The sequence below is a fragment of the Leuciscus leuciscus genome (genome assembly GCF_965113295.1).
Source record: "Leuciscus leuciscus genome assembly, chromosome: 18".
In the NCBI taxonomy this organism is placed as follows: domain Eukaryota; kingdom Metazoa; phylum Chordata; class Actinopteri; order Cypriniformes; family Leuciscidae; genus Leuciscus; species Leuciscus leuciscus.
The window spans coordinates 12,824,505-12,842,631 of NC_138742.1; the positions used below are offsets into that span (position 1 = coordinate 12,824,505).

General features: G+C 38.6%; 1 protein-coding gene across 1 annotated transcript in view; it reads left to right on the plus strand.

Moving 5' to 3' along the window:
- The window catches only part of camta1a (calmodulin binding transcription activator 1a), a 410,486-nt gene that overhangs the window by 323,433 nt on the left and 68,926 nt on the right, over positions 1-18,127 (plus strand). Inside the window, 1 exon segment of the mRNA XM_082146099.1 lies at positions 7,079-7,150. Coding sequence (XP_082002225.1) covers positions 7,079-7,150 — 72 coding nt within the window.

Genomic DNA, 18,127 nt, shown 5'->3' on the forward strand with positions numbered 1-18,127 from the left:
CTTTATATTTACTAATTTACTTTATTATTTACTATTTTGCTTAAGGTGCCATTTGGGGCATGGCCTTATATATGCTAAGAAAAGTATGTAAAAATAGGGCACAATGTACTGTGTTAATGTACTGTGGAATTTTCCATATAGATTTTTTCCCAGGTGTTTTACCCGTATTACGCATTGTGTCGTGTGTTTTAGAGTTAAAGGAAATGCCTGTAAACCTAACAGATAGTGTCCTGCAGAAAATTACCCGTGCCTTTTCCATTTTTCTTACAATTCACAGCTCTGCCACACTTTGAGGTGCAGAAGTCTTGGAGGTTATCAGTGTGTAAAGAAAGTTAGGTTGTGATTGGCAGTGTGGCAGTCTGAGTCTTAGCGACAGCCTGTTACTGCTTCAACTTGCCAACTAGGTTCAGCAAGGTAGATATAGACCCGTTCTTCCTTGAAAGAGACTGAATAACTTGCAGGACAGGAGACATATTTGTGTCTTTACCTCTGGCTCAATTCACAGCCCTTAGGCAGGTCTACTTATAGATGCCTGATTGATAATACAGTAACTTGATCTTCTTAATGAAACGGCGACTCTGCAATAGATGTGACAGCTCAAGGTTTCATAACCAGGACATACTTGTGGGGGTTTTCATTTCATGTATGCACATAGTTATCCAGATCTTTTCAGTATTGCTGAAAGAAGAGTAAGGCATGACAAATGTACATGTTCAAGTGATTGGTAATAGATTTGTCTTGATTATCTACAAGGTCTCGGCTCACTATATCACTCTACGAGGCAATTCATCAAGTTGTCGCCAATGCGCTTTCAAATTGTATGATTGAGTATTCCCAACTGGATTCACTGTCTGATAAATTATTCCTTTTGTAGCGAGTGCTATAAGACAAAACTCTATCAAGGTTAGCGTGGGGTTTGTTATAGCTGCTATACGAGACCAGAGAAACACTATGGTGTCTGGTTTCCCTCAGAGGCTTAAGGGCCTCAATCAGGGTTGGCACAATATTTAATTTGATGCAAAAGAAAATGAGGCTGTGATGTATAGAATCTGAGTCTGTTTAATAAGGCAAGACAGGCAAAACCATTGTTTTTTTTCTTATGCACTGAACCAGAAATCTCCATTTCAGGAGCACTTACATGCACCAAACTTTCCAGTTTTATTTCTGTATCTATATTCTGAATGAGTTTACAGAGGGGGGTTTGTTTATATAGTATCATTCACTTGATTTATATGACATTTTATTCCTAAAAATATTATTTTTTTCTGGCTGTTGACGGTATTTTTTTTATTTAAAAAGAAAAAGATAAAATTAAATATCAAATATCCCCTCTGTAAAAACCTTTAATATGTCAACAAAATGAAACAATTTTAAGCCTGCTTTATCCAATGTTTAAATTTCTCTTCTGAAAATGTATCCAAATTGGTGCATATTTAATCAGATATTGCCTCATTTACATATTTAAACATAACCTTTCTGAAATCTTGCAATACAAAACAATTGTGTTAATGTACTGCAGTTAATCATCTGGGAAAAGTATGGTGATTTCTATTAGTTATTTTTATGCTGTTCATCTTGTCTTGCCTATTTTGCAATATTGAATACTGTACAATGTATTGAACAGTATGTCTGTTCCTCACGGCCTCATTTTCATTCGCATCACATTAAACATGGCATCTACCCTGACTGAAGTTCATTGTGAGCGTCCCCTATCCCAACCGCACATATTGTCACATCATAAAACAGCAAATTGGCACCATACCTCAGACGCCATGGTCTGATTAAGAGTGCCTTCACACTTAATTATGGCCTAATGAGAGAGTCTCACATCTTCGGCAGGTTGGACACCTTGCATTCATTGCCAGCTTGCCTGCTTTGATTGATGGCTTGGCGTAAAACCTCCTATGAAGATGTGCACAATTGGCATGTCCCAAACACAACTCAACTGTGTGACCATGTTACATCAGATCAAAGTGTCCTTCCCCTCTGATGACCATTACTGACCCCTAGCTACTAGACCCCTACTAAGGTCTGGAGACAGACCTTAGTTTCAGTAGTCATGTCAAAGCAATAACTAAATCAGCATACTATCATCTGAAAAAATATTGCAAGAATTAGATACTTTGTTTCCAGTGAAGACTTAGAGAAACTTGTGCATGCTTTCATCACCAGCAGGGTGGATTATTGTAATGGACTTCTCACTGGCCTTCCCAAAAAGACCATAAGACAGTTGCAGCTCATACAGAACGCTGCCGCCAGGATTCTGAGCAGAACCAGGAAATATGAACATATCACACCAGTCCTCAGGTCTTTACACTGGCTCCCAGTTACATTTAGGATTGATTTTAAAGTATTATTACTGATATATAAATAACTCAATGGCCTAGGACCTTCCAGAAGAGATCAGATGTGCTCCTACAGTAGTCACATTCAAATCCAGACTCAAAACACATCTGTTTAGCTGTGCATTTACTGAATGAGCACTGCGCCGCTGTTCATCCGACTGCTTGCACTGTATTTTATTTCCTTTTTATTAAGCTGTTTTCTCTAAACTGTTTTAATTATTCTTATTTCTTTTGATTATTTTAATTACTTCTATGTAAAGCACTTTGAATTACCATTGTGTATGAAATGTGCAATTAAAATAAACTTGCCTTGCCTAGCAGAGCACATAGAAGACCATAGGCTTACACAAAAATGGCAAGTATCGGAAGAAATCACCCGCTACTAGTTACCCGTTAGCTGTCTTTATAATCTACTTTTAGACAGACAGAAATTCTGATCACAATGTTTATACACATTTTTCGCTGTGGTCAATTCATCTCAAGTGGTCAAGGTTGCTTGAACTTTTTTAATTAAAAAAGAACTGTTGGCTTTGAAATACCACTACCTAGAGGTAATCACTCAATCAAGCTACCAACGTTACAGTTTTTGAACCACTGATGGACTGACCCCACTATAACTCAAATGGCCCTTTTCACAACAAAATCTCATCTCATCAAGTTAGTCTGTTTTATATATATATTGAGAACAGTTCGCAATTTGTAGTCTTGCTGTTGCTTCAAATAATGAGTAAGTCAGACTGAGAAATGGAGAGAAGTCCTGCGTGATTGTAGGAATATAATTATGCCTTAATTGCTTGCCATTTGATGTGCTGTCATTTGTCACAGCCCACAGACAGCAAATAATTTCTTCTGTCATTGTCAGTTTGTCACATTGCCACGCAGCCTTGAGAGAGAATCAGCAAAGAGCTGAATAATATTTGTCCTGATTTACTGATAAGCTTGTCTGTGTTAGAGGTTTGCGGTTTTCTCGTTTGCTTTTTTTGTGTGTATTATATCATCAAATGTTCTGAGAGAATGCGAGATGGTCAGCCTACCTGTGCCTGGGATTGTTTGTGTGTGAGTCAATATATTTTACAATTTCTCTCTTCATAAACCTAATGATAGAATCCCAGTAAACCTAATAAGCAGAGGCTTCCTGGGGCTAATTTATTCACTCTCCTGTCCACACAGTGCGTAGAACAGTAATACATTTTTTTTATTTTTTTTTATTAAACAAAAATATAATACGATGTTATACGATATCATAAAAATCTATTGTTAGTCAAGTTGCTCTCGAAAAGTTACTGCCGATCTAAATCACTCCAAACCAGTCACATTTGAGGTTCAGTGACTGTCAGAGCTGCCTATGTAGGCAACAGGCAGGCTTGCTAGGTTTTGTAACAGAGCTATACTGTTGTGTATGTGTGTGTAAGCCCTGATACTGTGCAAACAGCGTGTGCGTAGACGATGGACAGTTTACATAGATTCCCGTATCAGCTCTGACAGGTGCTACAGTCTGACACGGCCCAGGCGTCTTGTTTATGCTTGCTGAACACTTTTTGTATTTCTTAAATTGAGTAAACAAAAGCTGCCTGGGGCTAATTTATTCAGTCTCCAGTCCGCACAGTGGGATGAACAGTAAGGAACCGCACACACCTGTCAATACCGTGGAACAGACACTCATTGCGCTCGGCCTGGTACATATAGCAGACATCCACATATAGACATTATCTGTCAGATGGAGATGGAGCAATGTGTTCTTATATGTTAAGATCCAGATCTGGATGGAAGCTGAACTTGTGAAAAGCAGTGGCGTTTTGACGGACTTGTGAAATGAAGAGCAACTGCTTCCCTTGCCTACTTGGAGAAAACACCCCTGGTAGAAAGCTTTGCAGAGATCTCCTCTGTCTGTCTGTCCCTCTCGCACTCTTTCTCTCTCTGTATAGAGGGACCTGTGAGAGACTCGGGACCTCAATGCTCTGCTGAGTATAGTGTTTGTTTGCTCATGAGTATCTGAGTGCATTGACACGGTCAGGGAATTTGTGTCAGCACAAAGATACACTCACTTGTTTGTTCTGTGCTGCTGCTGGTGATAGAAAGAAAGAGAGAGATAGAGAAAGACTGTATATATGTTCTGAGTGTTCTTACTGTCTTACTAAATGAATACTATGCTGTATATGTACCTGCTAGATAATTGTCACGTGGCCTCACTATGTTGCATGTTTAATTCAGCAAGTGGTGTACAGTTATCAGCACAAAAATATGTTAATGCAAATAAATGCTAAATCAACATACATCGAAGTTTGGAGTTAGTAAGATTTTTTTATGTTTTTGAAAGAAGTCTCTTATGTTCATCAAGGCTGCATTTATTTGATCAAAGACAGTAAAAACAGTAATATTTTGTGAAATATTATTACAATATAAAAAGCTGTTTTCTATTTTAAAATGATTTGTGTGAAATGATTCACACTGTGAACAGTATACACTGGGTAAAATACATTCATATTAGTGGTCAGTGTGGGCCCGTAGTGTGCAGTATATTATTATTGATATTCTAAGCTTGAGTAAATACTACAGTGTATGTCTTCAGAACACTAGTATGCAGGTATGCCATTCCAGAAATAACCTCTGTGTTTTTGCCTTTGCTTACTCAAAATCAACTGTAGTATGTAAAAAATATATGGTTTTGTAGAAACAATCTTGCTGACGAGAGGAGAGTGAGTTCCTCCTGCCAAGACTAACAAGATTTCTCTCTAGGATTGATCCTCCTCCTATCTATAACATGTTAGGAATTGCCAAGACTCTGATCTTTTGTAGAGCTCTTTTGAAACGGTATTGTGAAGAGTGCCTTAGAAATACCTAACTTCAGTTGAACTATAGTTTTGATTTGCACACTTTGTGATCCAACACTTGACACACAATTCTAATTGTATGCCACATTAGCTTGTCATTGCAGTAGAACGGTGCCCTTAACCTGTCTTAGATCTTTCAAAGAAGTCCATTATTTCATAGTGCATTGTGTGTGTGTGTGTGTGTGTGTGTGTGTGTGTGTGTGTGTGTGTGTGTGTGTGTGTGTGTGTGTGTGTGTGTGTGTGTGTGTGTGTGTGTGTGTGTGTGTGTGTGTGTGTGTGTGTGTGTGTGTGTGTGTGTGTGTGTGTGTGTGCGTGTGCGTGTGCATATATCCATGCAAGTGTGTGTGTGTGAATGCACCAAGACTGCTTTGTTTTCCAATTCTCCGCAGGTAAATAAATATTCCCTGTGTGCGTTGTAGAGGAGCCGTAACCATAGAAATGGATATTTGATTTATTCCAGAAAGAGCCAAGCTCTTTGGCTTGAGTGCTTGCAAACAATATGTTTGGGAAGAAAGCCGGCACCCAGCAACAGCTCAGCATCACAGATGTCTTCTCAAAATCACATGACTCGTTTCAGCCCTGGTAGACCTCTGAGTGTCCTGTCCGTTCCTAACGGAGGAACTAACTGAAAGCGGTGATACTGCTAACATTTTTCAGCTGTGTGGTAGTAGTTTAGCTAAGTAGTCAATTTTGTGACAGTGAAATGTGGAAAAACTCTACATCGCTGTTTCAACTTTGGATTATACACACAGCTTTTTACCAGAGCAAATGAGTAATCACAACCATTAAAAATATTTATTTTAATTTTTTTATTGATAAGATTCCTGAAAGAAGTCTCTTTAACTTACCAAGGCAACAATATTAATACCATTTAATATATATATGAATAGTTCAGATGCAAAAACCTCAAATTCTGTCCATCTAAGTCCATGTATGCTTATTTCGCAAAAACCTCTCAGTCAAGTTATTGTCTTTGCCCTTTGGACAATAAGACATAGTAAACAGTTGCAAAATCACTAAAGATGCAGCTGGAAACATTGCAAGTGATGAAAGCAGAATTCAAAATGTAACAATGAAGCTGATCATCCACACTGCAGGGGGAACTGTGATGTCCTTTTTACAGCAGCACAAGGAACTAGAGTGTTGAAATTAATCGTTGCATCGATTCATCTCGATGCAGACCTGGACGATTCTGCATCGATGCAGTAATAGACCATAATCGATTATAGACTACTGACATTTCTCTGACTTCTTTCGTCACATACGAACTTCTCGCGCTAGCAAAATGGTGGAGGGAGGCGAAACACAAAAGCGAGTAATAAAAAATGCACCCACTATTTGAACATTTACACCGTCAGAGGCTGCGAGCGCGTGTGTGCTTTTGTGTTTCGAGTGCGAGTGTGTGTGAGCGTTATTGTAACTCAAGTACTCTTGACAGTTTCATGCGCTTTTAGTATTTACTAGTTTGTCCTAAATGGTCCTGTCTTCTGCTGTGTTTAGACTTAAGTTGTGTTTGATGTTTGCAGCAGATAAATAAAAAGGGAGTTAATATATCTGACTGCTTGTATCAATTGACAAAAATGTAGGCATGTGCAGTTTACTGTAGCAAAATATTTAGTTTAATGTTGCTGTCCATTGTTATGTTTTGTCTTATTTGTATAAATTGTAAATAAACTACATTAGATTAAATATTTATTTGAATTAATTACTCATTAAATTAAATATCAGGTGTATTCTAGAGTAAATCTGTTTTGTCTGTTAAAAAACGTAATTTTCTATTTAAATGTAACACTGTCAGAGAGGCGGACCCCCATAACCCCTACCTACTCTTGTTATTCAGATATAGCCATACCGATCAGGGTTCTTTACTAACCATGTTTCTGTCTGTGTGTTTTTCCCCAGTGTCTGTATGGCTGTTACGTCCACTCCTCCATCATCCCCACCTTCCACCGCAGGTGCTACTGGCTTTTACAGGTAAGACACCTGTTGGGAATTCAGTTACCTATTGTTATTTTTCTGAAGCCATCATATTTTTTCCCCTCTTTTCCCCCTTACCATTTGGTGCTGAGCAGCACACCTTTGAGTGTAATTCAGCTGTAATAGCGAGAGGCAGGGAGATTAAACGTTAACCCCTCAGCCCGCTGGAGCCTGAGCTCCCAGACTGATCAAAGCTAACCTCGAAACTACAGCCCAACACTGAGAGAGGTCCAGAGAGGGATTGCATGCAGATGAAGCCTTTAAAAGAACACAAAAGATAGATATCAGGCTTTTAGGACATATACTAAGGATGGACTCTCAAGTGACGGCAACCATCGATCATGAAACACAATAATTGCTTGACTTTTTAAAAACATTTCACACACGTTCAAGATTTTTTTATTTAATATTTTTAATTGCTGTGTCATTTTGATTGCACATTATGGCAAAAGTGTTGCTTGCCATAGCAGCCTCTAATTAATTAAAAACACTGTTTTCTGTGTTTACTGTGACACAAAATGCTCCTAATTGGAAGAACATTAGTGCTTTGGCATCTTACTTATTACAGACTTTGAAAAGAGGAAAGTGAAAGCTTTTGTAGCAGCATTTCCATCTTCTAAGAAATATTATTCTCAGTCTGTCCCATGTTCTCTCAGTTTCCTCTAAGCTGAATCATGTTCTGCTTCACTGCCGCTTCAGTTGCTCAATTTCTGTCTCCAGGATAGAGCAAGTTGTTCCAGCATGACTTTGTCTTGCACATATGGTGTCATTCTTTGGGGCTTGGTGGCAGCCTCACTGTGTCCCTGCAGTCTCAGCCTCAGACGGGCCGCACAGTGTCTGTTCGCTGATTTCTGATACATACTGCACAAAAATCTCATCAGTTTTGCCACGTTACTCATCAAATCTTTGAAAGATATTCAAAGTTTTGTTTGAGCCGCCTTAGTAAGTAGGTTTGCTGCGATTGTCTGTCTTACTGGTGTTACACTGTGTTCAGCCGCACACCGGTTACATCACTTGCCCATCACGGCATAAAAATCATTTAGTTCAGTTTGAGAACAGTCTCTACAATTAAAACACTAGAATTGCTCAACGTGAGCCGAATGAGAGTCGCAGCACAGATCACATGACGAGAGTGAGGCCAGCTGTCTGACAAGACGGTGGCGGAAGATTTGATTTTAAAGCGAAATGTAAAAGCACTGTATTACCGGAGTTGTCACACATCGATTAACCAGTGGGAAAATGTCCTTACCTTCACATCCTTATTAGTAAGCTGAGTAAGTTAACTATGTGCAGAACTGTATGTCCACTGTATATCCTGCTTTTTACAAGTTGTACTACCATTCAAAAGTACTTTTTCAGTAGGTCATTACTTTTTTTAATAAAAAAAATTTTTTTTGATATACTTTTATTCAGAAAGGGCACATTAAGTGGCAGTAAAGACATTTATAATGTTACAAAAGATTTTTATTTAAATTAAATTCTGTTCTTTTGAATGTTCTATTCATCAAATAAACCTGAAAAAATGTAGTTCCACAAAAATAGTATGTTGCACATCTGTTTTAAACATTGATAATAATAGGTAATGTTTGAGCACCCAATCGGCATTGACAGTGAAGACTGAGTAATGGCTGCTGAAAATCTACTGAAAATAGCTTTGACATCACAGGAAAAATACATTTTGATATATCATAAAATAGAAAACTTATTTTAAATTATAAGCTGGTATTTTAAATGATAACATTTACATTAAAAATGGTGACCATTAGAAACATTAATCAAATCTGATCGACCCCATACTTTTGAACAGTAGTGTAAATATGAAACAATCTCAAGCTAATTGCTTTATATGTGAGTCAGACGAATTTCTTTCTGTCTCAGCCAGAATAGTCTAAGCCAGAATAAGATGCTAATGTGGACCAGACCTTTTGTTGTTTAGTCAAAATTGTGTCTATGCGACACTAGTGTCCCAGAGAGCAGATTCACAAAGGTTGCATGGCCGCTAAGTATGCACATAACCCAATCCGAGCACAGTCAAGCCTCTCACAATGTCACAAAACTACATTTTCAGGGAATGTGATCACAGAGAGGGAGCGAAAGAAGAGGGAAGCGTACAGAGACTGCAAGTGTGGCTGCCTTTTTATCCAGTCTAGATCTTCTTTATTGAGAAAAGTCTCAGTAATAAGACAGGGGAGGAGAGGAGGTAATGAGAAAAGAAGCCTATGAGGAATCTCGGCACTCCTTCCCTCTAAAACACTTTTCCCTCAGATAGCGCCTCATTCTTCTAGGCATGTCTCGGTGGTATTGCACAGCTCTGCTCTTCTCGCTCTGCATAAAGGCAGAGATCTGCTGAGGGGACGTATTATCGCCTCTTACCCAGGATGCTTTGCACCTCGTTGGCCCTTCTAAAAAGTTCTCACTCACGCAGAATAGACTGTCTTGGAGAGGGAATGACTGTTTAGAGATTCGAGGTGTTAAGGGCATATTATCTCTCACACACACACAGCACATACACACACTCCCTCTGTGACTGTCCTGATCCCGCACTTGATTGATTTAATCACTCCACGTCTCATTCTCTTGTTTAGTGCTAATCGAATGTAATTCCTTGGCTCTCCTTCTTCATCAAATCCTACATTATGGGGCTGAGGTGTGGCGGCCGGGGACACAGACCCGGATATCATTATTATATTAATATGGCTGAATGTGAGGCCACACTTCATTTGTCTTCCTGGCTGTCAGATCTTTAGAAAGTGGTCAATAGCCTTTGCCGAGACCTCTTTATTGTGCGAGAGGAGAGGAGAGCCAGGCTATGTTAGGGAATGAAATGACTCATAAGACAGAATATTGTCCAGATTAATCAAGAAACTGGCAGCAAACCTGCAACCGCCTCCACCTCCATGTCTCTCTTTCTCTCTCTCTGTTTATCTCTCTCCCTCCTGAGCCTTCTCCCCATGATTGATGGCAAGGTATGGTTTCTCCACTGAGGATCCGGATGAGTTGGACCATGTATTCCAGTATACATCCCACTGTACCACTTCACATACATGCTCATTAAAATAAACAAGCATGCTCATATAGAAGGAGAGATGGATGCTCTCTTTTTCTCTTCACAATCTGTCTTACATTGGCTAAATCTGGCATAGGCATGTCAGTGGTGCTGTCCGTGGTTCTGAAAACATCTTATACTGTGATCAGTTATTCAGGCGCTCCAAAACAAGTGCACTTTACAGACTTTGACAAGCTTTGAAATCTCCCCATTACCTAAATGTCGACCCCGGCACGCACATGTTGTGCTTTAAAAATCAATATTACATTTCCATTTCCTGACTTGATCTGATGAGGAAAAGTTGAACTCCCTCGCCTCATCATCTTCTTTTTATTTGTTTTTGGCCGCTAGGCTGGTGTAAATTAGCCCGAGGCATGAGGCAGACTCTTCCTTTTTGTCCGGACAGGCGCCGCTCTCCATTTATTTATTCATAGACGGTTGTTTGTGTAGCCACACCAAATTTGTGCTGGAGTCGGCGCGCCCCTGACCGCACACTTCCCAGGCTCAGAGTAATGTATATTTAACGTCGCTTATGCTCCCAGACAGAGTCATTTATGAGACAAAGCTTCATTAGACTGTTTTAACGGATGGGGACATTAATACAGCCCGTGCTTGCTTGTGTTTGTTATTGCCAGATTGTTTAGGGTGCTGAATACACAAAAGAGAAATGATGGTGTATTGATTTCCGGGCCGTGGGATTAATGTCTGTTATGAGGTGCCGATGTGGTAAGTTGAAAGTTTATGCTGTCGCATGGATCAGCAGCTGAGTATTGATTGAGAAGTCTTAGAGCTTGTGGCTTGCATCTGCTGTAAGAGAACAGGTGAATAGGAGTTTTACTGTTTAAGTCTAGTCGCTGGCCCTGGATGTGTGAATTATACAGAATAAGAATATTTGGATGCTGGTAATGAGCTTTTTGAGTTATAGTTTTTGAGTTTGGGCTGGGGCTGTCTGTTTGTCCAAACAATGGAAGATGGGGAGTATTTACAAACAGCAGCTTAAAAATGTGAAGGGTTAGAGTATGTCTTGCTTTAAAATGCACACGTACACATGGATCTCAGTCCAGGGCTGTGCATTAATATTCAGACACTGTTCATTCACACGCCCTCTTGACTCATCCAGCTTTCTGCACTGATTCAGGTCATATATGCTGCAGAAGCCCTGTAACAAAATAACAAATATTGTATATGTGCCTTCAGCCAGCTGAAAGTTAACATCTTGAGGCTATACAATGTAAACTGCTCAACTAGTCTAGATATTAGTTTATAGGTGAGGTGATTTTGTGGTTAGTCCACCTCCTGCATGTGGCCAGCTACCAGTGAATAATTTGAGTAGAGTAAAAGTTAAGTTCTGCAAACTATGTCTCATTGCTATTTCTTGCCATTTCAGCTGATATTATCTCTGCATTTACATAGCTTTTTGGAGAATAATGCCTCTAAGGTGAAAATACTGACTGGGCTTGTCAACATAGCTTATATAATCTATATTATATAATTTTTTATTATAATCTTACATTTTTATTTATTTTTTACAGATATTATGATTTCTTTAGTCATGAATGTCAGAAAGTTACTCGGGGTTACTCCATTTTATTTGGAAAAAAATTTGCATTTTTATAAAAGGAAAAGATTCGATTTTTTTTAAACTTACTGACATTTGAAAATGTGAATAATAATTATTTATTTTGAATTATATTTATATATATATATATATATATATACACGCACACACAGTATTATACACAGTGCTGGTCAGAATTATTTGCCCTTTTGGTAAATATGATCAAAGATGGCTGTAAAAAAATAAATCTGCATTGTTTATTAAAATTAAAAAAATTAAAAAATAATAAATAAGCAAATATCTAACCTTTTATTGAAGTAAAATAATTGAAAGTGGGGGGAAAATCACATTATGAAATAAATGTTTTTTCTCCAAAACACACTGGGAACAATTTTTTGCCCCCTTTTATTAAATACTTTTTGCAACCTCCTTTTTCCAAGATAACAGCTCTGAGTCTTCTCCTATAATGCCGGATGAGTTTGGAGAACACCTGACAAGAGATCAGAGACCATTCCTCCATATGGAATCTCTCCAGATCCTTCAGATTCCCAGATCCATGTTGGCGCTTCTTCTCTTCAGTTCAGCCCACTCATTTTCTATTTGGGTTCAGGTCTGGGGACTGTGATGGCTATTGCAGATGCTTGGTTTTGTGCTCAGTGACCCATTTTTGTTTTGATTTTGATGTTTGTTTTTGGATCACTGTCCTGTTGGAAGATCTAAACATGGCCCATTATAAGATTTCTAGCAGAGGTTGTCAGGTTTAGTTTTTTTATCTGTCGGTATCTGATTGAATCCATGACGCCATGTATCTGAACAAGATGTCCAGGACCTCTGGCAGAAAATTAGGCCTATAATAATTAAAAAAAAATTTACATTAACAATTCAGATTTTTTTTTTACAGCCATCTTTGATCATATTTACCAAGGGGGCAAATAATTCTGAACAGCACAGTATACAGTAAATATATATATATATTACTTTAAGCCCTTCAAATGATATCTAAATTACTTTTCCAGAAATTGATTGTTCATCATAGATATATTAAAGTCATTGTCTATATAAATTTTTTTTTTTAAACTCGGTAGATCTACACACACACACACAAACACACACACAGAAGTGAATACAGAAACTTTCTCATGGCATGAATCTTCACCGTGATCAGACTTCTCTGAGTTCTCTGTTTCTTTTTCTTTATGTCTTCTTTCAGGTTCACATTATTCATGTTTTGCCACATGGTTTCAGTCACCCGCAGAGCTGCTGTGTCAGTGCTACATAAGGCCACATCAGAGTAGAGCACATGGGACCTCCTCTATAACAATCCCCTTATCTGTAAACATCAGCGTCTTCCTCTCCCACACCTGCCTCCACCTGCTCTTCATCATAGCAGCGGCCCAATTTCCCGTCATTGTGCGTCAGCTGTCCCAGTAGCCCGCTCTCTCATCTCCATCCATCTCGGCCCACAGCCTCTGTCGTACACACTCTCCGACTCACACAGACACCTCTTTTACACACAATCCATGTGTACTGTCTACCCATTCTAGGTAGTACACACAATTAGCATATTAAACAAATTTTTTTCATGATGCTTAACATTATTTATCCTAGTTGGACATTTTCCTAGATCAGAATCCTTCAAGATCAGTCAGTTTTTAGAGTTATGTTTATGTTTAGACCCAAATTCTTGCAAGCAGTTCTTGCTATGCAAGCCCAATTTCATGCACTGTTGCATTGTCAGCATTGCCACAAGGGGCGCTATAGCTGACATAATCTTAATCAATGTTTTTCTATGGTTAGTTATCTCTTTTCCAGTAAGCTTCTGATATGACAGAGGTAACAGTCGTTAGTATTCAGTTTATGGGCAACAGCAACTTATGCAACTTATAATGCATGTAACGTATGTATATGCATTCTGCATTCATGGTCTTAAAGGGGTTGGTCACCCAAAAATGTACCTCATGTACTCATCCTCATGTTATTCCAAACCTACAAGAATGTTTTGAAACATTCTTCAAAATACCTTAATTTGTGTTCCTCGAAAGTCTTATAGATTTGGAACATCATGAGGGTGAGTAAATTTTTTGGGTGAACTACTGTATCCTTTAAGCTTAATCGAATAAACATTTCTGTCAGCTTTAGCATTAAATTGTATAGTTCACCCGAAAAAGGAAAATTCTGTCATAATTTACTCACCCTCAAGGTTGTTCCATACCCATAAGACTTTGGTTAATCTTTAAAAGACAAATTAAGATATTTTTAATGAAAGATGAGATGTTTCAGTCCTTCCATTAACCAAAACTTAGAAGTCCAATAGGTCATAAAGGCATCATAAAACAAATCCATATGAATCAAGCAATTTAATCCAAGTCTTGTGAAGAGATACAATCACTTTAAATAATGAACAAATTTAATTTAGACTTTAATTTAAATGTGAACACACATACATAGAGCCAATCCCATACGGTGAACGTGGAGCTCAACCATGCATGTGTGATGCACGAAAACCAATGATGTTGGTTCTAGCGTACGTGATGCACACACAAGCTTTTATGTTTATCATATGTGATGCGCTTTATGTGTGTTTGTACGTGAATAAAAGCCCAAATCAAATGGATTTGTTTAACGTCTTTATGACCCTTTTGTATCTTCTAAATTTTGGCTTGGTCTTTCATTGGAGGTATAGAGAAACCTCTAAGATTTCATTGAAAATATCTTATTTTGTGTTTGGAAGATTAACCAAAGTCGTTGGAATGGCATGAGGTTGTGTAAATTGGAATGACCGAATTTTTGGGTGAACTATCCCTTTAAGTTATGTAAAATAGAGAACTAAATATGTGAGGAAGTATGTGTTAGCAAAAGTAACATATTTAGTACTCCTTCGCCTACCTTTTCAACTTTTCACACTCTCTTCCCTTCATTCATCGCACACTCCTCTCCTCCTGACCCCATCAGCTCTTCAGTCAGGTCAGAACATTGCTCTCCCATTGAGAGAGACTTCCTCCATATTAAGGGTCACTGACCAGTAGCAGAGTAAACAAAAATTTAATTTTTCTTCTCTCTGTCTCTGTCTTTGTGTCTTGGTGCTGTGGGCCAGTATGTATCTGGGGCTTCCTCTGACCTAACCCTTTCCAAACTACCTTTTAGGCTGTTTTTGCATACCACTTTCCCCGTTATCCACTTTCTCTTTGACATATCCTGCATGTCACTCCTTCTCCTCCATACAGAAGCCATTCACGTGGACACCGAGCTGAGAGAGAGAGAGCCAGGATGTGAGATGGCTGCTTAATAATTCAGAGCTCTGTGAAAGGGCAGGAGTCTGCCAGTGAGCCAAACTGACATTCAGCCAGTTATTGAGCGCCGGCCGCTGGCAGCCGTGTGTGTCCAGCCGTTTCCCTCTGTGCGTCTGGGACATTAGAGCGGGAGATTGACCTGCCTTATTGTGTTAATCCAACTCTTACCTATAGACTCGGATCCTATACCTATAGACCGATGGCGCTTCATGGGCCGCAGGTCACGCAGGCGTCTGAGCGTGATCACTGCTTTTCTATTAGGACACTGTCTGGAGAGCCTTGGGAGCGCTACGCTCTGTTGGCTGGTTAACTTGTTTTTGCGTGTGCACGTGTTGGCCGAGTTTACACCTGGCATTAACATCAATATTGAACAAACCGTTTGAAACAGGATGGCACTAAATCAGGTCTCAACAAGAGACCTTTTTTTTTTGTTGTTGCTGGCTCAGTACTTTAGATTCTCACTTGCCCTGTCAACATTTTCACTCCCCACACTTTCAATGAATTGTTCATTTTTACTTTTAGCAATGCGTTTTTAGATATGCTAGAAATATTTAGTTAATCTTATAATACTTATTTTTCCCACTTATTAAGTCTTTGTTGCTTTTTTAGTTTATAGAGAAAGAATTACTGAGCAAACAATTTTTTAACAAACTTAACATTTAATGAAAAATAAATATTTGAAAATAAATACTTGTTTTAATAGCTTCCTGAAATATTTATTTATTTGTATAATATTTATTTTTTACTTCTTGTTTTATTTTTTGTTTATAAAGAAAAATGTAATGAACTTAACATTTAATGAAAAATAAACATGAAAATTAATGTTTTAATATTTTCTCGATTTGTTTTTCATTAAATATTACGTTCATTACAAAATAAAAAAATGCTATATTTTGTATAAAATTACACAACTATAAACTTCATTAATTAATTAAACACATTTTTCCTTAAACTATGACATACAATGCAGAACCAAACATTTTAATTTGCAACTAATTGATATACAAGGTCAATGAATGTAAAATACAGTTTTTTGTTTTCATTTTGTATTTTTTTTTCAGACTTTATTAACAAATAGCAGACGATGTTGTGATGAATTGCATGTTGTGTCAAAATCAGAGACGTTCACCTTTTTTTTCTACCATGTGTCACAGCTGACCACTACTGATCAGATCACCAGTAACATATCTAAATACCAGGTGTAAACAGTGCCTGCGTGTGTCCCTCAGAGGCGAGTTGGCACAGCTCAGACCTGTCCTGCTTTAGATTCATGTTTTCTAAAGCAGCCTATGCAATCAATGCCAGGGACAGGCCTGTGTGATTGGGCCCAGGCTGTGGACATTTTTGATGCGCTGCCTCTAATTTCTGTGTGTGTGTGTGTGTGTGTGTGTGCGCAAGTGTCAGATGACAGCAGGCTGTGAGCAAAGGCAGATCAATAGGACACAGTACTGCCAGTTGGCAGACAGCCGCGTTTACGAGCGTGTGTGCGGCCGGCCATTTGCCGGGTGTGTTTTGGGAGTGAGCTGAACTGCGCTGTGACGTTTCGACACATAACTTGCGTTGCTGCAGCTAATGACCAGAACTGTCACATTTGTCCAGCACTGATTACACATCAGAGGCCCAATTAGCTCTGGTTGAGTCTGACATTCTGATTTCCTCATCACAGACAGAAATCCCAGATAGAGAAGATGGAAAGAATGAAGGAGAAATGTTTTTCCACCCGAAATTCAAGTCTATTCACTGTCATATCGATTTAAAGCCCGTCATACAAGCCCAGGCTCATCAACATACAAAGCAGTGCTCTGAATCCAATTTCTGTGATTGGCAATTTCATCGTGGAGATCTGTTTCATCAGTTCAGGAATTTGGCCCTTCCCGAGGGGAGGAAACGGCTCCATCTGACTGAGAGAGCAGCGGAGAGGTCAGTGACCGCTCTGTTATGTGACTATAAGGATAATAAGGAGACATGTTGTGGCTTTATTTGACTGAAGAAGGTTCTTGTAAGGTCTGATTTTATGATGCAACTACATAAACAAATAGCTCTGAACAAGAATGGAGAGAGGTGTACACCTCTGCCTCTAGCCTCTGCTTTACGCCTCTAATTTTGGCTAATTTACTCCCATTTTAGTGAAATCCTCTGTAGGCCTGCTTGTGTAATGTGAGGTGTTGTGTAGGTCTAATTTTAATTTGATGGAAGGCAATATGCAAGTGTAATCTGATTGGAAAATGTTGAGTAGGCCTGATTTCATTCTTTGAAGTGATGTGTAGATCTAATTTGAAATCTGTAGGTTTTGATTTTAGATGAGATGATCTTGGTCTAAACATCTTTCTTTCTTTCTTTCTTTTGTTGTTAAAAAATATTTTTATGTATTTTTCAAGCAATATTTTAAATATATGTATTTTTTCTATTAATAGGTCACGACGGTTGACTAGATACTTTTTCTTCAGTACATATTTATTTTAAAAAAAAAATTATTTATTTTTTTCAACAAAGCTAATAGAACAAAACAAATTTCGTTCTTTGGTCTTTTTAAAGTTGACTTTTCTTTCCTTCGTTATACAGTGTTTTATTTATTTGTCATTTGCCTCAAACTGTGTGTGTGTAGCCACTGTAAGGTGATGATTTCATCAGGCAGAGATCAGAGATTCAAATGAGCATTGTAAATCACACACCATTAATGAGCTGCCTTGTAAATTAGCAATGCAGGGTGTGTCAGAGCTGGAATGGGGAGGGGGGGTTGCCACATGGGGACACATAAACTACCTCCACAGGGCTATTTACTGCCACCATAACCGTACTCAGAACCTGAGTCTGGCACACTGCCCTACGCCCAGAGAGCTTTGATGGCCTTTTTCACTGGTCCATCTCCATCGCTCGTTAGAAGGCCTGGGGGAACGTCTGTGCTCTTTGCACCCTCACAAATGATAGAGGACGATAAAACAGAAAGCTTTGGGGCCTTTGGAGTTACTCTCCAAGACCCATAACCAGGCTGGAACAGAATCTGTGCAGATTTGGAACAACCATCATTCAAAAAGTCCTATATATCTTACAGGTCCTATGTTTATATATATATATATATA